Consider the following 23,063-nt stretch of genomic DNA (forward strand, 5'->3'; position numbering starts at 1 on the left):
GTCCAAAGAACACCAAATCTCTTCTTACTCATGACTGCTCTAAATATTTCTCTTCCACTTCCGTCCGTTGCGAATACAGTCTATATTTTCATGACTCGAATTGAATATCGCCAAAAATGCCTTCAGCTCAGTGATATCTGCGTCTGTTACATGATGTCTGGCTTGTACAGAATATCTCTCACGAATTGAACTTAGTTTTTGGTTGGTATGCTGTAGAATATGTTCTAATATTATGTTATCGAAAAGCAAATTCCAGATTGGCAATGGATTCGCAGCATCACCGAGGTTACGTGCTTTTGATTTTAGAATCGGAATTTTTGATATAATATTATGCTTTCGGGTCCGAGATGAAGGCAAAACTTCCGACGTACACCATCTATACCGATTTTTGTCATATACATACTTTTTCTTTACATTATCTACAATATTTACACTTTTATCTACGAAGTCCTCGCTAGCAGACCGTTCTGAATCGCTATCATGCTCTAATTCAATTAGGTTGTCTTCCAATAGGTTATCTATGTCAATGTGGCCGCTGTCTGTACTATTTTCGTACCATTTTAAAAAAGTTTTATCAAAATCAGGATCGTCACAAACTACTCGTTTTGAAGACCCGGCCATATTTCGGTAAATCTACCACTAACAAAAAAGTTACACAAATGGACCGTCGTAGTCTAAGAGACTATTATCGATATCTTACCCGTTATAACTTTTAAGCCGATGTTACAATCACGGTACAAATTTGTATACTAATGATGCTCAGAGAGGTGGGGGATTAGACGGAAGGACAGGTTTGTACACGCTTTTAGTAACCGTTGAGAAACAAGTATTTCAATCGCGTAGTCTGCTGGACTACACCGGACCAGTTAAGGGATAGACATCAGGACAAACGGATCAATTTATCGCAATAAGCGATATCTTCCAAGAGACCCAACTGGTAATAGTGTATATGTAATTTTAAATAAATAAATTATGGCTACCAAAAAAATAATACTATATTTGAGTTATGTAACGTATCGACAGTCAGTTACTACAAGGAAGGAAATAGATACAAAAAAAGTGCAGTAAAAGATAAATGAAAGGCAGACTAGAGAAGAAAACAAACTCGTATAGGTCAAGAAGAAGATAGTTGAAGAGATAACAGATGACAACGGCAGACAAATCGTTCCACAACGCAATCGACTGTATGTACTGTAAAAGATCTGTGGTAGATTTCAGTACTATGGACTGGAAATATGAGCGTAGAGTCCAACATTGATCGAGTGGGAAAGTCATGTGATGCTAAAAAGTGAAAGGCGTTAGACAAATAAGCAGGAGTGCGGGTATGAACAATCTTGTACAACATAGTAAGCATACGAAATGATCTATGACTCTGGCAAGTCATCACCTGCAGGTTGTTACGATATGGAGTAATGTGCTGAAACTTTTCTAAATCAAAAATGTACCGTATAGAATTGTTCTAAATTCTTTCCACTTTACCCCGAAGGGCTGCGGACAGATCGGGATACGCAGCATCGGCATAATCAATATGTGGGAAAATGAGAAAATAACAAAGACTACGACGTACAATAGGAGGAAGGAACGTAATTTAGGTGTTGCGCTGGGCTTTGATTTGCGATTTGGAAGTCATGTCAGAAGTCTTCTTCAGCGGGTTTATTCCACCCTCAAGCTATTGTATTCCAACAAAAACCTTTTACATCAAAAATTAAGAATACATTTGTGCGAAGCACTTGTGTTACCCATCTTTAACTACGTGGAGCTGCTTTACCATTCTTGCATTGATGCTGCGGACAGAATTCGAATTCAATGGGTACAGAACTATTGCCTTCGTGTGATATTTGAGATCAGAAAACGGGAGACTATATCTTACTCGCTTGCATGAGTTGGTTGGCTAGATATGTCATGACGGAGGAAAGTAATGGTAGCATGAAAATTAAAGTACGTTGGTAGATGCAAGGATTTCATTAAAAGTATTCTGCCTAGTTATGTTACCAACCACCACAGGAGGATCCGCAAAATACTCCGCTAAAGCAGCAGCATCAAGAGTGGGTAGATTTGTGGGAGACTCTATAACACCAAGTGATTGTTTTCTAAAATGTCTTATGAGTGGCTCCAGACAACCTCTGACAGTAGTGCAATCTTTTAGAGTTTAGGATGATTTTTAGTGTTGTTGATTTAACAAAATTATTCTCTTTGTTTATCGAATTGAAAATGAAAGGTTGATTTTTGAAAAGATTTAGAGTATACACCCTTGAAAACGTTAACTCGTAGTAAATTATGATCGAAGCAAGGGCAGAGGCAGAGAGTGCGAACCGCAATCAATTAGGGCGCATTCCCTAATCCCCTTTGTTCTGCCGGTGGCGGTATAGCGACGCGGCACCCCCTCCCGATTGGAAGCGACGGGGGTAGCGTCCAGGGGTGTTGCGGAGGAAATGGAGGTGGCGGTTGCGAGAGACCCTTTGTGCACTAATCTGGTTACAGGCCGACGACGCGTCGCTGCTGCCCTCTGGCGTGTCCGCAATCAATAGCCAGTCAAAGAAAGAATTCTCTTTTAGATAACTTTTCTTAGCTCCCTTCAGAAATTATTTACGTTATAAAGAAGAAATTTATTACACTAAGTTATACTCTAGTAATCTAAGTTATACACATCTTCATAGGTTTAACATCACATTTTTACATGTATTTGATAATACATGATTGTATAAGATAATATTTCGGCTTTACAATTTTTGATGTAAGAGTTGAGTTGGGTTAGATTAGGTTGGGTTGGACGAAAAGATGGACATCCAAAAATGAATAAAGAAAGGTTTGAAGATGTAGAAATAGAGACTACGTCAATATCGAAATAAAGATTGAAAATCCGATTGAGATTCAATCCAGTTAGCACGAACATGGATAAAAAGATCCAAAAAATATTTGCAAAAAAATACTCCGACTATAAACAGATTACGGAATCGGTAGGCTTTGTTGTACAAACATACAGAGAAGCACTCTAGGCAACGTGAAATCAGTCTACAACCCCATTTACTTGTCAGTAGAGAAAGTGCTGGTGTAGACTAACACGATAATGTAGGGGAGCAAGAATAGACCTATGTGATATTACCTGTGACACTAGTATTTATGTAGGGTAATGGTACCTGCTGTTTTAATGAGAAGTTTGATATTAAGGAGTTTGAACAAACCATTATTAATATCGTAGCTAGGTGAGAAAACCTTTATGAAGATCTGTATAGGAACAGGAAAACAACTGTATGCTGGTGGAATGAAAAATATAATAAATTGAGAAGATTGCTGGCGATGTAAAGAACTAAATACAGGGATGGGAAACTTACTGAAAAAGAAACATCTAACAAGGGCAAGAAAGATCTGCTGCACGAAATGTTGATCAGCAAATAGTTCAAGCGTTGGGATGAACTTGATTATGATGTCTGGGGAAAGCATATAATAGTGAAAGCAAAGCTTACAATTTTTGAAGTATGTAAAAATTGTCTCAGTGATGAAAGATTCCCTCTGAAATGGAGAAGAGTTAATCTAGAGCTCATTGAAAGCACAAAACACTCTTCGTTTAGGTCGAGCTATGTCACATTGATATCGTGAGGAAGCTTTTAGAGGTAATATTACATGACTACCAATATGGCTTCTGATCTGGTTGTTCCAGATTATGGAACAATGGTAGTGAATTGAGGTAGAAAATATCTTTAACTGGCCCTCGGTAAACATCTTGTGAAACAAACCTTGTGAAAATCAATGAAACCATCGGAGAAAGTATTGAAACTTTCTATACAATTTTTTAGGGGTTCATAATAAGTCCAATAGTATGAAATGTTTATGATAATGTTCTGACTTTGTAATACTGCGAGTAATCAACTTACATTTGGGCTCTATAGTCGTAAGCTCATACTGTTATGATGGTTACAAATCGTCTCTAAGAAATCGGAATTAGATAACTACAAAAACAACGGCATTGCTTCAATCTTGTATGTGGTGCCAACCTAAAGCAAAGTGATAAGATACCAGCATTATGCAAAAATTGCGGAAATATTAAAGAGGAAGTTGTCCACGGGAGTGTCATCAGCATATCGTATGTGTACCGCTACAATAGTAGTGGTAGCAGCCTCTAGATCTGTTGGTAATGAAAAAGCAGTGGGGAAAGCTTATAAAACCGAAGTTTATCAAAACTTTAAGAATGAATGGAACGAGACGTGTAGAATCTATACTGGTTAAAATATTTTAGATATAAAAAACGTGGAAAACTGGAAATAAGTAAATTCGTTTATTGGAATTTCCTGCCCGGACATTTATAGAGAACTCCTGGGTGAGAGGGGGCACATCTCACTCATGCCATGATACTAGACTAACAAATAAATCAGATAAATTACTGCTAGTCACTAGCTGCAGGTATCAATGTAAAATCGACTGCGTGCGAGAGAAGTTGGACACATAAAGTGGCAGAATTATATTAGATTTCACAATAGTGTTTGAATTGAACAAAGTTATTAAAATTACTAAACGAAAGGATGAATCAATTTAGTAGAAGTGATCCAAAATAATTTTTGGGAAGACGCTTATAAAATTGCGCAAATCAAAATGAGTACATCATCTAAAGTCCACTTGCAGTAAGAAGCTAAAGACAGTTCTCGTGCTTGCGACAATAGATGCAAAAAATGTTATCAAAAACCACTGATTGGAGAAAATAATGAAAAACATAAATGTTTACCCCAATATATAATGGAAATTACAAAGGCAAATTTGAACAAGAAGGGAGTGATTTACGACCGAAAGGAATATCCAATGAAAAGGGACTTAAACAAGGTTCAGTGTTGTGGCAGTTTCTTTGGGTAACATTTTATTACGAGCTACCAAGTCTACTTAGAAAAGACAACGTATGTTTGTTGATGAATACAGTTCTGACATGCGGTGGTCGTTTCTGCAATTCTTGATGAAGATGTCTTAGGGAGAAAAAATAGCTGTGGATGGAAAGAAAAGATTTAGATGTTGCTCACGAATGAATCAAGTAAATAGCTAAGATTAGACCACCCATAGAGGAGAAACACTTAAGAAGTGGCAGAAGACGGTCTATTTTGGCGGGTTAGTGACGAGAAAAGCCAAATAAAGAAGAGCCGGATACAGGATATTCAGCATCCCCTTCGTCCGGATATCCGGTTATCTGGCTTATCTAATCGGCCATTATGGTTATAATTTCTGGTGCATTTCTGAAGTGATACCCTACATTGCTACATTATTGCGATATTTGAATAAAAATTAAATTAATAAGAAAGCTGATAAGATGTGTCAACCTATTTGGATCCAAATTAAAAAATGATTTTTTTTGATGCTGATTTAACTAACGAAGCAACTCTAAAAAGAGGATACTTTAATTAATAATTGGCGACATTTCCACAAGGATCCTTCAAGAAATGAATTTTATAGCGAATTTAGAAAATTATCGATGAAAATTGCAACATCGAAAATTTTATCAAAACTTCAAATATTGTTTTCTCAAAAACGAAAAGATATTTTTCAAAACGTGTTGGTTCATTGGAAAGAGGACACTTTTATTAACACTTTGGGAAATTTTCATACTCATATCCCAAGAACTGGATTTTACACGAATTTTTAAAACTTAATCGGCGAAAATTGCAAACTTCGAAAAAATTCTCGATCGTTTCAAAAATTTATTTCTCAAGCACTGAAAGTAATTTTTCAAAACGTCTTTTTGCATTAAAAAGAGGATTCTTTAATGAATAATTGGTGGTATTTCTACAAGGATGCTTCAAGAAATTAATTTTATAGCGAATTTATAAAATTATCGATGAAAATTGCAACATCGTAAATTTTATCAAAACTTCAAATATTGTTTTCTCAAAAACGAAAAGTTATTTTTCAAAACGTGTTGGTTCATTGGAAAGAGGACACTTTTATTTACACTTTGGGAAAATTTCATACTCATATTCCAAGAACTGGATTTTGCACGAATTTTTAAAGCTTAATCGGCGAAAATTGCAAACTTCGACAAAATTCTCGATCATTTCAAAAATTTATTTCTCAAGAACTGAAAGTGATTTTTCAAAACGGCTTGTTGCATTAAAAAGAGGATTCTTTAATTAATAATTGGTGATATTTCCACAAGGATGCTTCAAGAAATTAATTTTATAGCGAATTTTGAAAGTTATTGATGAAAATTTAAACATCGAAAATTTTATCAAAACTTGAAATATTGTTTTCTCAAAAACGAAAAGTTATTTTTCAAAACGTGTTGGTTCATTGGAAAGAGGACACTTTTATTAACAGTTTGGGAAATTTTCGTACTCATTCCAAGAATTGGAATTTATACGAATTTTTAAAACTTAATCGGCGAAAATTGCAAAATTCGAAAAAATTCTCGATCATTTCAAAAATTTATTTCTCAAGAACTGAAAGTAATTTTTCAAAACGGCTTTTGCATTAAAAAGAGGATTCTTTAATTAATAATTGGTGATATTTCCACAAGGATCCTTCAAGAAATTAATTTTTTTAGCGAATTTTGAAAATTATCGATGAAAATTTCATATCGAAAATTTTATCAAAACTTGAAATATCGTTTTCTCGAAAACAAAAAGTTATTTTTCAAAACGTGTTGGTTCATTGGAAAGAGGACATTTTTATTAACACTTTGGGAAATTTTCGTACTCATATTCCAAGAATTGGATTTTCTACGAATTTTTAAAACTTAATCGGCGAAAATTGATAAATTCGAAACTTTTCCGATTATTGCCGGATATCCGTTCCACCACTACTAATTATTATATCTATGATTAAATGATGTCTTTCAGAACTTTCAGTGGCAGCGAGGCCCTAGACAAAATGCATAAAAGTGGTTCATAAAGGGATCTTCGGAGTACGAGCAGCTTTGGATGTTAATAGATGAATACAAGACATACCTGATGGCGTTAAAAAAAGGCCTGTCAACATTGGAGGTTCTGCATGATAGTGATTACAGACATCAAAAATGTTTTTAGCTAGGCACCTTGAACCGAGATCATAAAAGTTTTAGACTTGTGCAAATATATGAAATGAATATTATCGTACTTATTCGAGAAAAAATTCGTGGTACAAAGTAGATGATAAAATTAGCTATTTGAAATAATATGTGGTGTACGCCAAAGGTCAATATTGGAAGCGACACTCTAGAATGTGTTGCATAATAAATATTATAAAAATGCTTGAGTTTGCCAATACGAATTGAAGTTGATCTCGTCAAAAAACAACAATTGTCACAGTTGAGGGGCCAAATACTATAAACGCGAGTATCTTTCTTCCATATGTTGGGGTTGACTATATCGGACCTGTGAATCATCTTGAAGCTGCTATTATACCTATATCCTCCGGAAAACAATTCAGTAAACTTCTAAGCATAAACTAAGTTGTTACTAAGTTATTTTGATATAGTTAAAAGTAAAAATGTTAGAGGTCGTTGATGAAATGAGAAGTTAGGTACAACAAAAAAAGATAACGAGTAGGATTTAATGTTGGATGCCGTAAACTGCAGATGGTTATATAACGGGCGAGAAATTTCCGTCACGGATGTAACGGTAAGGGCTCAACTGCGGGGTTAAGGACGACGTATTCCCGGAACGTAGGACATGTGTTCAAGTGGAATCACTTTATTTTATATATACCGGCTCATCCCCGACGTCCCGTGGGACCCCTAGGGAATCATCTGGCGGGGCGGGACTCAACTATTGGAAAGCCATTTCACCGCGAAACGGTATCGACGCCCTTCCACCACCCAGAATTGAATGAGATTCAAAAATCTGTGTTTCAAACTTCGATCTTTTCCGTTATTATCATCATTTTTTATCTTTTTTTTAACACTTTCATTAATATTTTTTTTCCATAATCCCAAAAATCTTACCTATAGATTAACTTTCTTCTTACAGAACGTTTAAAAAATCCTGAACATCCATTACAAGCTAAAATCCCATAATGTTTCCCAGAACTCGTATCTCCACAAACAACACAAATCAACCCTGGAGTTCCTTTTTTCGTTGGTAAACTCCAAGGTGGTGGCGGAGTTCTTGAAGCTTGAACCAAGGTTTGTGAAGATGGTAAACATAACGAAACTGGATGATCCGTTTCAGACGAAGAGTAACATTCGACGCTATTTGGCGATGTTCTCACTTCTAAAAATCGAATTAAAAAAATAAACCACTTTTAAATCAATGACATGCAAAAAAAAAACTTTATTGATTTCAGTAAATTTGTGAAATTAAATAACGTGAAAGTGTCGGGAGTGTAATTTGAACGGATTAGTGTACAGTGTGGGGGTGTCGTTCGTGTGGGGGGTTGTGCTCGCGAGCAAGTTGACATATGGGACGAGGCTGCTCCCATTCAAATGAAAATCAAGCCGGTCGCACTTGATTAATACTCTAACGTCAATTTGACTGGAAGCGATTCAGCGGCGGGATGCTGCGCTTAAATCCAGGTTTAGATTTAGGCCGTGAGATGGATAACAGCACCCCCTGAAAAGAGGGTGCTTCGCTTCACTCTCAAACGAATTAACAACCGCTTTACAATATGTTGTTTATCATTTTTATTATAATAAGTTTATTTTATTGAAGAAAACAAAATTATTTAAGGAAGAAAAGACTGAAAAAATCATAAATTAGTTACCAATTGTGGGTTCTGCAAAAGCCAAAAAAAATGTAACATCGAAACCCACCATATATTTAGAAAATTTTTAATGAAGACACAACTTAAGTCTACTAGTAGAAAAAGAAACAGTAAGGGTGAAAAGTATAGTAAGAATACAAAATGAAACGACACCAAGGTTCGGAATAAATAAAGGGTGCCGTCATGATGATACTGTTCAACATGGTACTCAAAAACGTCATATAGGATACGGGCATTAACACGAGAGGCACAATTATTAACAAAAGCGTGCCAATACTGGCTTTTGCTGATGATTCAACAACATTGCAAGGTTAAGAAGAATCATGATAGAAGCCTTTTGGTTACTAGAGAAAGCAGCGCAGAAAAGTGACCCAACCCAAATGAATCAAAATATATGTACACTTCAACAAAACATCTGCAAAACTTGTCCATAAAAGAGTATAACATCGAAACTTCAGACCAATTTGTATTAACCTGGCCTCACTGATCATTTCGAATAACTACACCGTCGAAGAGACCAAAAGAGGAATTCTTGTAGCAAAGAAAACTTACTACGGGCTGATGACACAATTAAGATTTATCACTTTGACAAGAAAAAAAACGTCAAATATATAAAACTTTAATACGACCTGTTCTAGGGTACGGATTTGAAACTTAGGTAATGTTCAAGAACAACGAAACATTGCTAGCGACATTCAAAAGAAAGATCCAATGGCCAATGACGAACACCAGACATGTAGGGAGAATGAAAAGTGCTCAGAGGATGGCCCAAGACTAGATACATTGACCAGGTGGAAAAAGATATTAAATCCTTCAATGTTATCAATTATAGAAGCAAAATGCGAAATCGCAATGGATGACAGACGCTCGTAAAAAAGGCTAAGACCTACAGAGTCTTGTCATAGCATCGATAATGATGATCTTACACAGCTGAGATAAATTATACCTTAGATCGCTTATAGCCAAGCTTTATTCTAGATCAACAAACATAAAACGAGGTTGAGGTATTATTATTATTGCTGCCGGGCTGAGGGGAGCGGCCCCTCTCGTCACAGCGCCTATAGGATGTATTGTAACTTAAGCATAAAATTTATTGTAACTTAAGTCCTGAGGTATACATTGAATATTAATGCTAAATGGCAAATATATACAGATGGCCAGCAAGGATAAAAACTTTTAACCTTGCTACACAAATATCTCATCTATACAGGGTGCTCATGTAGCCATAATAAAATTTAGAGACAGAAGCCGAAATCGCATGAGTTCGAAATAGTACTTCTAAAACTGATAAAGAAAAAACTTGCACATAGTAATTATTCATATATCCCAAAGACTTGAGAGTATATCCATGGAATTTTTATGCAATACACTTGAAATCAAGATCAGAGTCATCTCTTCCAATAGTCTTCATTTGGAAATTATCGGCAAAATATAAATTTACTAGCCAAGTTAAATCCTTTTGTGTCATGAACAATTTGGTTGTGCATCAATCAAACATATAGTCCACATACACGGTGGTTACTACAATATTAATTGAATTGGCTATAACACTGTTAAAGTTCTGCCATGCTTACAAATCCTCTGTTGTTTGGCTAAGATAAATTATAGCTGAGTTCGCTTATAACCGAGCCGGTGTATTCTAGATCGACGATCATAAAACGAGGTTGAGGAATTATTATTATAGCTGCCGGGTTAAGGGGAGCAGCCCCTCTCGTCACAGCCACCTATAGGATGTATTGTAACTTAAGCATAAGGTTCAGCATAAGATCTTAAGTCCTGAAGTATACATAGAATATTTATGCTATATGGCAAATATATGCAGATGTCTCAGCCGTAAGCAACCACGGCCAGCAAAAATAAAAACTTTTAACCTTGGTACACAAATATCTCACCTATAACAGGGTGGTCATGTATCACCTAATAATTATTCATATATTCCAAAGACTTGAAAGTATACCCACAGAATTTTTATGCAATATAGGTCTCAATAGTCTTTTGTTATAATAATAGTCATTTGTTCATCGTCATCTCCTTTTGTGTCATGAACAATCTGGTTTTGCATCAATCAAACATATAGTCCACATACACGCTGGTTACTATAACATTAATTGAATTGGCCATAACAGTGTTAATCTTCTGCCATGCTTACAAATCCTTTGGTTTTGAGGTTCGACATCTCGGCAGATGATCAATCAAATGATTTGTGGTAAACTTTGCTGAACTTATTCAACATTCATATGCAATATAATATGCTAGGGCAGAACAACATTGCAGTTCATCATAAAGACTGACAATAAAAAAATCAATTATGAACTGTTGTTTGTAAGCGGGCGCGACTAACATAGAAAATGAAACCATAATATCGTAAAAATTTCCAATGGGAAGCTATGTTAATACAACTCTAAACAAATAGCATCCATCACCTTCTCAAGTTATTAAAAGAATTACCAAAATAATACTGCTTCGATTTCTTCTCTTCGAAGATTAGTTGCAGCGTTTCTAATCCTTTGAATTATAACCTGTCTCGTTGTAGGATTAGTTTGATGGATCAGGTTTTTTAGTTCTCCCCAAAAATTAAATGAAGATCTGGATATCTTACTTGAAGCTAGGAGAATTTTTGGAAGAGGCTAAATAATCACAAATAACTCTAAAATAATGTAGTTGATATCTGTAATGTTCAAATTTCCAACAAAACATTTTCCAAAAATATTGAGAATTAGTTGAAATCCCAACGTAACCCAATATACTCATCCCAACATTTATTGATTTTTAGATCAGAAACGCATATCATAATACTAATTACTGAGCAAATAGAGAAGTTGAAAAATTAGGGATTCACAATAAAAAATACTCTAAAAATTTGTTTGACACACAATAACAGGAGATGGTGAGGAGAGATTTTGGTTTCACCTGGTTTTATTTCACCTGGTTGATGAGGATGTCTACTGACAATTCATATAAAGAACATTTTATTAAAGCATAATCATATAAGCATATCAAGCATATAAGAAAGAAACTTCAAGGATCCCGAGGATTGAACTGAGATAATTGTTAGAAATCATTTAACTTTTTTGATAGTAAACATGTACTCCCAAGGGATGATTTCATCTAAACTACCACTAGGGTTGATACCCTCCATCCCAAAAATGATTCCCCATCCATCCAGAAATCGACCACTCCATCAATTAATCACGGCTTATAAACGGCATTAGGCCAGAGTAATTGTGATTTAATTTTCTCTGCCACATGGTGTACGACACGGGGACCTGTTGTGTCGTGTCGAAGGACAAAACACAATGGGATTTCGTGGGGAACGCGGGCGCGAACCCTACGGAACGACCCCGAAGGATAATTCGCCACCGTATCCTCTCTTTCCTCACAATACAGATTAATACGAGAGGAATTACCAATGCCGACGGCGCCCCCTTTTTGAAAGAACTAATGCTTAATCCCCGGTATCAATCGAGAACTCTTTGCATATGGTGCAATTTTTGGACGCTATACACCCTAAATCATAATTTCTCCCTATATGAGTATAACCAAAACGTGAATGTTGAGTGTGGCTGGATGTAGGGTTGATTTAATCGGAAGATTATGGCATAAATATTATATTTAATAAGTTAATGGATGGTGTTAGTGTTAGTGTTGGGGGTGACTTTTATTGAATGGGTTTAATTTTTTAACGATTATTAATTTTTTTTTCTTACCTGAATTATGAAGTCCAGGAGATGAGCAGCTTTGATGTAAAGGAATTAATGGAGTAGGTTGCGACACAGAACAATCCATAGCCATCGCACCACAAAAAAATATCACTTAAATTAAAAAATTAACAAAAAAATAATAATTAAGGTAGTTTTTAACTCGTTGTTTTAGCTCACGAAAATTAATTTAGGGGTGGATTATCGAAAATTGTGATAAGATAACGTGAATGTTTCCGGATGCTGTGTTTGGATTGTAAGCAGGGCGCAGAATGAACAGAAACGTTTGGCGGATGCCCGGCCCCCGTGATTCGCATTTAGGAGTAATCTGGGGGCGGGATTTAAGCTTTGCCACCCTGTGTTTAACTTCTAACCGTTTGCGCGGCTGCGCCACCAGACCTGCCTGCTGCCATCTACCCCCACGATTCGAACACTTTCCTTTAGGACAAAATATCCAACATCTTGAGAGAGAAACAGAGCCTCTTTCTCTCTCACACACCACGTTTTCATCCCCTTTCCATACTCACCACTCTACATCAATACGTCTTAAGTTAACATTAAGAAATATATTTAAAATCACATATAGCATTTTTAGTATTGTATAAAGGAGGGTTGGTGTTATTGGTGTGTATGGTGGGTGGAGGGGTTAAAATAAACAAAAGATTTTGCTGGTGGTCGAAATCGGGGAGTCCTAGATTGGTGGGGGTTGATTTGTGAGTCGTGGTGGTTGCTGCGACAGCCATGCTATTGGACGGGGTGAGTTAATCCCATTGGTCTGACGTGGTGTTTAGTTAGGGGTTGGTCCCGCCCATCGCGACGCGTCGTGACGTACCCCCATGGACCCGGGGATCCAGGTGTGCTACGGACTTCGGTGCTTTGTCCCCAACAACATCGAATCCCACACAACATCACCAGGTGGAAGAACTAATAACATCCCCAAAATAATATTCAATAGTAGTCTGTTATCTAAAGAAGGCAAAGTTAATTTCATGAGAAGTAATATACAGTGTGTTAATTGATTATCGTACCCGACGTCATCATTGCAAGTATACAACCAATATCACAGTATTGGTATTGCAATACGCAAATTACGTATAATCGCGTGATATTGGTTGCATACTTACAATGATGATATATATATATATATATATATATAAAATTTAAATTATAGCAAAAAGTGTAAGCAACGCCAAATGTATATCTCAACACCTCCCCTTTTATATACAACGTAATTATGCAAAAAACTAAAACTCGATTTAAACACAAAAATTTTCATGTATAAATATAAATTTTTTTAATGCCTCTTCGCACACTATTCTCTCATCCATTCCACATTTCTTCTCCATCCATCTTTTTTTGTGCATTAAAATCCATCCCCTAACTGCATTAAACACGACTCGTACACACAAATACGTCGTCAAACGGAACTGAAACGGACGAGGAAATTTAACGAAACGCGAATGAATGACAAACTGTCCAGGGGTGTAGGCGACGGACGACGAGCTGGAAATTAGAGGATGAGGTGTGTTGGGTTTGTGAATCTCGGTTACAGTTTGCACACGCCTAATTCGACGTTATTAATTAATAGGGTTGTGATTTCCCGTTCCCACCCCCGTTTAACAGTTACGGAAATTTACGCTCGATGGCAGTGAATCCGAACCATTCCGTCTGTTACGTGCACACCTGCGTTGGTGTGCCATGAAACAAATTCCCTCCCACACAAGATAGGGGGATGAAGCTAACTTTAACCCCTTTCCCGATAAAAACGAAAATAACATTTGGCCATCCCCAATAATCGGACGAAACGTAATGTTGAGGATCGGTGGAAACGTGAAAATAGGGGGGAGGGGTGTATTTAAAGGGTGGGCATCCCCCCGAAACTACAGTAGGTACGAGAGGGGATATTTTGGAGGTAGGGTGGTTGCTTTGATGTCGCTCCGAATGACAAATATATTAATGGGGATGCGATTTGGGTGGATGGCAGGTTAAAACGGGGTAAAGAGGGATTGGGGTGCTTTTGATGTAATTAATTTCGATTGCTATTGATTTGGAGTATATCAAAATTATGCCCGCATGTTCGGTGCGATTTCGAGTTCGCTAACTGGAATTTGTATAAAAACGAAATGTGAATTATAAATAGGGTATGCGACGTGAATTATTAATTAATAAATAATTAATGTCATAACGATAAAAAACATAAAAATGTATACTGTTTAAATTTATTTATTAACATTTGTTGCGATTAAATCTAATTCATTCTTTGATAACCTTTGTTAAAAATATTAAAATCTAAATATAAAATATTTACAGTGAGGTTTATTGGTGATAATAGATTTTAACAGATGGCGGTGCTTCATAAACGAAATGCACATTATTTGTTGACATTTAAATCAATAAATACCGCTTAGAAACAATTTTATTTTATAGAATATATAATATATCAAAGTTGACCGAAAATCATTTAAAAAACTGCATAATGAACGTTTTTAATTACGAGGAAATGACGAGCTTGACGAGCTTCTACTTTATCTATCGACTCTTCACATTTCATCATTTTTATGCTTGGCAATGAGTCATTTTATTAGTGGATGATCAGCAAGCTTCGTTAAATTAATTGAACTTTAAAAACAAGAATATGTACTGGATTTCCAGTAACACTCTCACGAACAGCTTCGATATTTTCTTTGTTGAACGACTGGTATATAGCAATATCTATCAGATATGTATCTTTTTACGGTTTCAGTGTTGATACGATATTTGAAATGCTATGGTTCACAACCTTGTTGGTGATATTTCTGGTCCAATACAGTTTTGCATACTCAGTTCTAAGAATAAGCTCTGATATAGGGCAAATGAGGGAATAATGAACAATTTTTATTTTTTTATTTGCATCAAAATGAGGCATCTCTTCCCAACAATCTAGGAGAAAGGCCGCCTATATTTAGGTGAGAAGCCATACTAGTCATGTCATTGTTAACCACCAGAGTTTTTCATCATTTCAATCATCTGCCTGTGTAGTTTTTTCATATGCTTTAAAACATTGTAACCATAGGCAGTTATCATATGAATGTTTCATAAGAGGCTCGTCATCACTTTTACTAAATTTTCTTTCATCGAGTGTCCTTTTTTTCTTACATAGCCTTTCAACTCTTCTTGATTCAGATGTGCATTTTTCTTCTTCCTCACATGATGGTACTGTGTGCTTTGGTTGTTTTTGATTCAAGCTGCGCTCTTCTTTAGGCTTTTGCTTTCCTTTTTTTTTGTACTTTTACCACATTTTCTAGATCCGTCAATACCGCTGCCAGCAGTTTCCTCCTTTTGTTAAAAAGTATTGGTATTTTTGGAACAAGATAAACTTCGTACAAATACTTGGTCAGTGTAACGTTCTCTTTGCTCTGCGAAAAAGAAGTATTTGTTTAAGATTCGTCAATGCTAATTGTTCCACTTGCTCCGTGTGGTACATTTAGCGAAAAGTACTTGCTTGAAGTTCGCTGGTGTTCATATGTTATGGGCCAAACGATATGGGATCGTATTAGAGTTAAGTAGGTAGATTAAAAATATTCTCAAATTTAAAAAATTTGTTACCTGTTATGCGCCTTTAGTAATTATAGATATTTATCTTTTTCATGTATTATTTCATCTTCTGAATTTGTTACATGTCTTAGGGATTTCAATATTAATGACTTGTATTTGAGCAACGTCTGGTGAACGTTTTATCCTCATCAATGAACAATTTAGTTTCCGGTAGTTAATCACGGAGGCATCGCGTTTGACCCGATCTTCGGGTGCTTTGCTTGACTCTACTATACCCAACACAGATGCCCCGATTACAAATTCATGCGTTACTGAATTACATAATGTTTTGTATGTAGCAGGTGCTCTTCGATTGATTAAAGCTGACGAATAACTCCAGGTTCAGGATAGGAAAGTGTTTGTCGAATTGCTCGCTGGATTCTAAAAAGTTTGTCTTGGGAGTTAGATTTCAGTATTGATATTGTATTTAGCGGTGTTTCTTAGCTGGAAGTGATGTCCATGAGTATCCGAAATTTACTGTTGTTGTCTTAGGAAAACACTTGGATGGAGTTTGAAAGGTACTTGAATAAACTTAGGTTACATTAAGGAGTCCCGGATGATAGTTTCACAACAAATAACGATAGCGTTCAAGGAAATTGCAAGGTATCTTGGAGGCAAGCTGTTATCAAAGGGAACAATTCATCTGATCATATTTATTTCCAAAATCAATTCATAAGTTTATGTTGTTGTTTATACTGAGTGCTTCTAAGTCTGTATCAAGTGATGCAATTTTAGCTCTCGCGGCTAAGCTACCACTCGATTTGTTAATCTAAAGGTGGTGAGGATTTTATTGTCATGGGTTAACAAGGATGATCAGGAAATTATTAGGTGTTTTAAAAATACTGGTGATGACCAATAGGCAATGGGAGGTTGAGACTAGATTTTGTGAGAGGTTCATATAGAACGGGGAGAAAGTAAAGATAGTTTGGGGTGTATTCGGGAAAGCTATGGTTTCTATACAGGATGTCCCGTTAAGCGTACGGAGCGGCTGTGTCTCAACAACGGTAAGGCCTAGAGGTTTGGGAAAAAATTCTTATAAGCAAAGTGGGCAAGAGAAATACCTGGAAATTATTTTGAAGTTCGTAATTCGACCACTAGGGGGCGTAACTGCCATAGAGAAACATAAAATTCCCGCTATCTCAGAAATTTAGACGATGAGCTATAACTTTGACAACATCATTTAGTAGCTTGGATAATACCGCATCGCTTTTGTTTTGCGATATTTCTCATATCTGTCATAATAAGGGAGAGGGAGGCCAATGCGTTTTCAAATGTTTACATTTTAATATCTCCTGGACCACTCAACCGACTTGAATGTTTTTGGTCTTGTTTGAAAGAGCATTTCATGCTCTTTTAAAAGATATTTTCAGTAAGACCGGTTGGTTTAAAACAAATAAGCTAGAGGGCGTTATCTGCAGCGGTTACATATTTTTGTGATTTTTGAAAAAAAGTTAAATGGAACGGTACTATTTACTTCACAGACCATTAATCACCATAAAATTTGCTAAATATTAGTGAAAACAGCATCTCGATATCTCCATCCATTCTCGAATTATAAAAGAAAATGTTAAAACTTCGTATATCTTAATCGGATCAAGTTATCTTAGGAAACAAATAAGAGAGAACAAAAATTTTATTATCTAGAACCTTCCTTCACACTTTATCCAAACTTTGAACTGCTTCAAAACTACTTTTGAGGCGTGTTGAAAAGCCAACGGATCAATGAAATATCAACAATGATAATAAAACAAAATAAACCAAAACAGTTATAATAACTTAAATTTTTGGCAAGAATAACTCACTAATGTGCGAAATGCCTTCCATAAACCTCGGTGCATTTATGTAATCTAGTTTCGATTAAAAAAAAGCGCTGCTTAAGTCTCGGCCCTGGACACGTTTCTACTGGTATTTAGTGTTTTGTCATATTTTCCCTGGTTATTGGTTTTTCTTGAAAAGTCAGGTCGTTTAGTCTACCCAATAGATAAAGAGATGGAAGCAATGTGGGTTTTGCTCGAACCAAGAATGCATATTATGCAAGTTTACATCAGCTTGTGGACAGATGCTTCATGCATCCATAGCATTTGTGATAAAAGGTTTGGATTTGCCCAAATCATATTTAAAAGTCAATGGTAATAGTTCAGTCTGTTATCGTAATCGGTATCTGTTAAGGCCTGATGTAAAACAACGTGGTGGAGATATTATTCTCTTGAGAAATCTTGTGGACAATTGTTTTCGCAGTTCCCAGATTATGTGAGATCATCACACATTGCGCACCAATGTGATTTACGAATTCATAGAGATGTCTGAATGGGCTACACGTTGCCAGTTTTCCGTAATCGCTAAGTCAATCTTAAAAACACTTCTATAGAAAAATGTCTTTCTTTGTCGTAGTTACATTGCACACATTTTTGCCATGCAGTTACATCGTATTCAAAACATTGAAAATAAATCATCATACGCTCTATCATACGCTTCTGCGTTAGTAAATGACATGTTTACAGTTACCATGGTTATGTGATTTGTTTTTGTCGATGAGGTAACTGGATCCGATTGATGGCACTCGAGTTTTTAACATTTTCTTCTATAATTCGAAAACGGGTGGCGATATCGAGATGCGGTTTTCACTAAAATTTAGCAAATTTTAAGGTGAGCAAGGGTCTGTGAAGTAAATAGTATCGTTCCATTTAACTTTTCTTCAAAAATCACAAAAATATGTAATCGCTGCAGATAACGCCCTCTAGCTCATTTGTTTTAAAGCAAACGGTCTTACTGAAAATATCTTTAAAAAGAACATAAAATGCTCTTTTAAACAACACCGAAAATATTCAAATCGGTTGAATGGTCTAGGAGATATTAAAATGTAAATATATGAAAACGCATTGGCCTCCCCCTCCCTTATTATGACAAATATGAGAAATATCGCATAACAAAAGCGATGCGGTATTATCCAAGCTATTAAATGATGTTGTCAAAGTTATAGCTCATCGTCTAAGTTTCTGAGATAGCGGGAACTTTATGTTTCTCAATGGCAGTTACGCCTCCTAGCGGTCAAATTACGAACTTCAAAATAATTTCCAACTATTTTTCTTAGTCACTTTACTTATAAGGATTTTTTTCCCAAACCTCTAGGCCTTAACGTTCTAGAGATACAGCCGCTCCGTACGCTTAACGGGACACTCTGTATATGTGGTGTGTGAATGATTTGCGTTATATTTGAAGCATAAATTTTATTTTATTTATTTTTTTTTTACCTTGCCCTAATAAGTGATGGGAATAATTTGAACCCAAGATATATACCTAAGGGATACACAGCTCAAAAATACCAGTACAATATAAAATTGACAACGAATGCAACGATGCATCATACAAAAAGAAATGGTCATCTTACGGATCATATCATCAAGTAGCAACGAGAAAGTCGAGAAAGAAATTTCTCAGCTTTATCCTATTTGCTCTGTAGTAGTAAGTCACCTTAGCATATACATAAACAACAGGAGGTGTTTTTTTATTCTCTTTATCTCTTACTTGATATTATTAGTCGGTAATGCTTATTACGAGGTTTGTAACATGTCGTGTCACGCCAATCAGGAATTCTCCCATACTGGGTTGTATTTATTCATTTGTTCAAAGATAAATATAAATATTTTGAATTGTTTATTTTTTTTTTGTTTATTTTGTCTTTACCATTTCACTAAGTGTCAGTATAGCGTTGGGGTGTTGTTGGGATCCTCTATCTATCTCCTAAAATTGTGAAGAATGTTGTAACAGTTATTAGTAATCTATGATCTCTTTTTGCCTCTGCTCCTGTAATAGTATTAATGTCTTGTTCTGTATATCTCTGTAATCTTGTGTATATTACATAATCTATTACTGATTTTTGTGTTATTCCTTTGGCTTTATACATTATATTGTGTACTGTTCTATGATTGTACAAGGACTTTCCTATTAACCTTCCAGTAGTCACCCACGGTGTCAGACACCGGGTGATTAAAATATTCTCTGCATTCTAGAGTTAGACCATAAAGGATTGTCACCTTAGTTATGCTCCTGGCTCGCCGCGTGTTAGTACTTGTTCAGATTCCGGCAATACATTTGAAGAGAGAAGGTTTCGGCAATTCAATCCATCGAAACCAAATAAATATGTAGTTCTAGTTGTCTTTCTATAAGTACAGCTCTAATAGCGGCCAGTCTGAAAAAGATTGCGTGCTAATGATACTATTACCAAAGTTATCTATGAAGATAATAAAGATACTGCTTTATACTTTGCAGTAACTGCCTCTAGTTCTTCATTTTTTCTGAAATTCGTCCATGCATCAAATGTCAAGCGAAGAAATAAAAAAACAAACTTTTGGGAACATATTTTTAATTGAGCGCAATTCAACACCATTCAATGTGATGGAATCTACACATTTCGCATTTCGTTCCTATCGAAAGTAAATTAACAGATTTGTGGCCATTCTACCATATTCAGCATCTACTAAAGCAGCTCTCTTGGATAACCGTTTGAGTGAAGAGTTAAAAAAGATAGTAACAAAAATATTTGAACCAATTAAAGACTTTACATGTAACTCGATCAGTTATTTTCTAAATATTATGCTTTGTATTAGTGTATTAGTTCGGATTTTATTATTTGTATATTCTAATTTTATAGTAATTGCGTAGATGAAAGAAAATTTATATTGTAGTATAACGTTGAAAGCAACAAAATTCTCGAAATATTACTTCACTATCTTTTACCGCACTATGCTAAATATGTAAAAAAGGGAAATATTAAAATTCCTCTTTAGGTCGTACTATAAATACGAATATTTGTAAATCGATTATGTTTATTAACTTCCAAGAAATAAAGAAACCATGAAGTACTTTTCAACAAAAAAGAATTTCTTTCGATTATCATTATTGCTAAGTGTGTTAATAAATTTTATTTCGTATATTGATAGTGCAAAAATCTTAGTTTTCTTTCCTTTATCTACATACAGTCATGTAAATATGTTTAAAGGGATGGTTAAGCCACTTTTAAATCGTGGACATGAAATCGATTTTGTTAGTTTTTATCCATTAAACGTGAAACATAAAAGGTAAGTGATTTTCTAACTAAAAATCGTTCCTCCGTTTTTAATAAAGTTAAAATGATTTGTTTACACTTTTGTTTTGTTTTTAGATATTCCGATATTGATATAAGTAATTGTTTTTCAGTATTTAAAAACAACATAACAGTTTTAAAAAGCGCAATTGGTGACTTAGGGTTATTGCAAGATGTTATGTTTAAATTGAACGGTTACAATTTAATGGATGCAGTTTTAAAATCGCCGCAATTACGCGAATTAAGAAACACCACAAAAAAATATGATTTAATTTTGCGACATGTTTTTTTAAGCGATCCATTAGAAATTTATTCGCATATTTTCAAAGCGCCCTCAATTGGAATAATAACAAGCTTTAATTTACCTTGGACTTCCGATTTAGTTGGAATTCCTGATAGTCCGGCTTTTATTCCAAGCTTCAACGGTCCTTACGGTGAAAAAATGACATTTATTGAACGTGCACATAATATTTTAATATATACTTATCAAAAATACCAATATTGGAGTCTTCAAAAGCGTTTCACGGAGTTAGTTTGGAAATATTTTGGACGAAACATGCCAACAGTTGAGGAACTTATTGGAAAAACTAGTTTAATTTTTTGTAATAGTCATTATACAATCCATCAATCAAGATCTATGCCACCGAATTTTATTGAAATTGGGGGTGTTCATATTCCTGAAAAAAACAATTTTACTCTTCCAAAAGTAAGTATCTTAGTTATGTTTGATGATTTTTAAATAATATGTATTATCTTTCTTTGTATATATTAATTAGAGTCGATTTTATTTTTTAGAATTTACAATTAAGTGTGGATTCATCAAAACAAGGAATAATTTATTTTAGTTTTGGTTCGATGGTGAGAAGTACAAGTTTTAATCGTAAAACTTTAAGCACCATGTTTGAAGCTTTAGGGAAACAGCCCTATAAAGTATTTTGGAAAGGTGTAAAAGAGGAAATTCCGGATGATTTAAAAATTCCCGATAATATTATTTTCGAAACATGGATGCCTCAATTAGATATATTATGTAAGTTTAATTAAAGGTTTTGATTTTAAAATTTATTTCCTATTTTTGTTAGGTAACCCAAACACAAAACTTTTTATATCTCATGGTGGTTTATTTGGGGTGCAAGAAGCTATTTATTGTGGTCTTCCAATTTTAGGAATACCTTTCTTCGCTGATCAAGCTTCAAATATCCAATTTTTAGTTGAAAAGAATGTTGCTAAATTAATTTATGTGGACGATATACCTGAAGGAAATTTGTTTAAAGAATATGTTGAAACTTTATTAAAACCACAGTAAGATTATAATGATCAACGTTTCCTAGTTTTCATTTTTAATTTTTAGATTTAAACAAAATGCTGAAAATCTTTCAAAACTTTTCCGAGATCGACCAATGTCGCCGATAAAAACAGCAATTTATTGGATTGAATATGTTATTAAACACAATGGGGCGCCTCATTTAAAATCATTTGTAACAAAACTTTATTGGTACCAATATTATTTATTGGATATTATTGGAGTCATCTTAATAATTTTTCTATTTATTTTTATTATTTTGTATTTAATTTGTAAGCAATTAATTAAGTTAGCTTTAAAAGTAAAAGGTATTCAGTATATTTGTAATAGTAAAAAAAGAAAATAAAATTCTGTTCAAATAATAAGTAAAATCAAAAGTATTCCAATTCACCAAGAATACGAAGAATTCGTTATAATAACGAATATAAAGAATTTTCATTTCAGCCATCTTGATTTTACAAAATTACCTCACTAAATAATTAACGAGGCTCTGGCAATCCAGTATCGGGGGATATACCCAGTGCAATTTTCCACAGGAATGGAGTTCAACTTCAGTCGGGTAATCACGCATAAGGTGGGATTAATGATTCAGAGAAGAAAGCGAGAACAACAGACAAGCGTAGGAATACACTCCTATCCAGTGTTGTTAAATACCTGGGTATTTATTTTCAAGGGAAAATTGCCTGGATATATACCTTGGGTATTTACCCAAGATGGGTATTTAGATGTATTTATAAAATTTGATTTAAATTGAGTT

At 35.0% G+C, this 23,063-nt stretch overlaps 2 protein-coding genes across 5 annotated transcripts in view; one reads left to right on the forward strand and one right to left on the reverse strand.

Moving 5' to 3' along the window:
- Positions 1 to 13,381, reverse strand: part of LOC111419885 (photoreceptor-specific nuclear receptor-like) — a 28,658-nt gene extending 15,277 nt beyond the window's left edge. For 2 of the 4 annotated variants that reach the window (XM_071198101.1, XM_071198099.1), the window contains exons 1-2: positions 12,360 to 13,381; positions 7,895 to 8,162 (exon numbers count right to left, since the gene is read on the reverse strand). In XM_071198101.1, the coding sequence (XP_071054202.1) occupies positions 7,895 to 8,162; positions 12,360 to 12,444 (353 nt within the window). In that variant the 5' untranslated portion in view covers positions 12,445 to 13,381. The remainder of the gene's footprint in view (positions 1 to 7,894; positions 8,163 to 12,359) is intronic. The other 2 variants (XM_071198100.1, XM_023052774.2) reach the window with 2 other exon arrangements.
- Positions 13,382 to 20,745: 7,364 nt separating this feature from the next.
- LOC111419813 (UDP-glucosyltransferase 2-like) lies at positions 20,746 to 22,662 on the forward strand. Its single transcript, XM_071197613.1, has 5 exons — positions 20,746 to 21,001; positions 21,085 to 21,712; positions 21,802 to 22,033; positions 22,086 to 22,305; positions 22,355 to 22,662. Exons 1-5 carry the CDS (start codon positions 20,778 to 20,780, stop codon positions 22,650 to 22,652), a joined length of 1,602 nt encoding a protein of 533 aa, XP_071053714.1. The 5' UTR covers positions 20,746 to 20,777; the 3' UTR covers positions 22,653 to 22,662.
- The last annotated feature ends 401 nt before the right edge of the window (positions 22,663 to 23,063 follow it).

Source organism: Onthophagus taurus, chromosome 7, assembly GCF_036711975.1.
Source record: "Onthophagus taurus isolate NC chromosome 7, IU_Otau_3.0, whole genome shotgun sequence".
Taxonomy (NCBI): domain Eukaryota; kingdom Metazoa; phylum Arthropoda; class Insecta; order Coleoptera; family Scarabaeidae; genus Onthophagus; species Onthophagus taurus.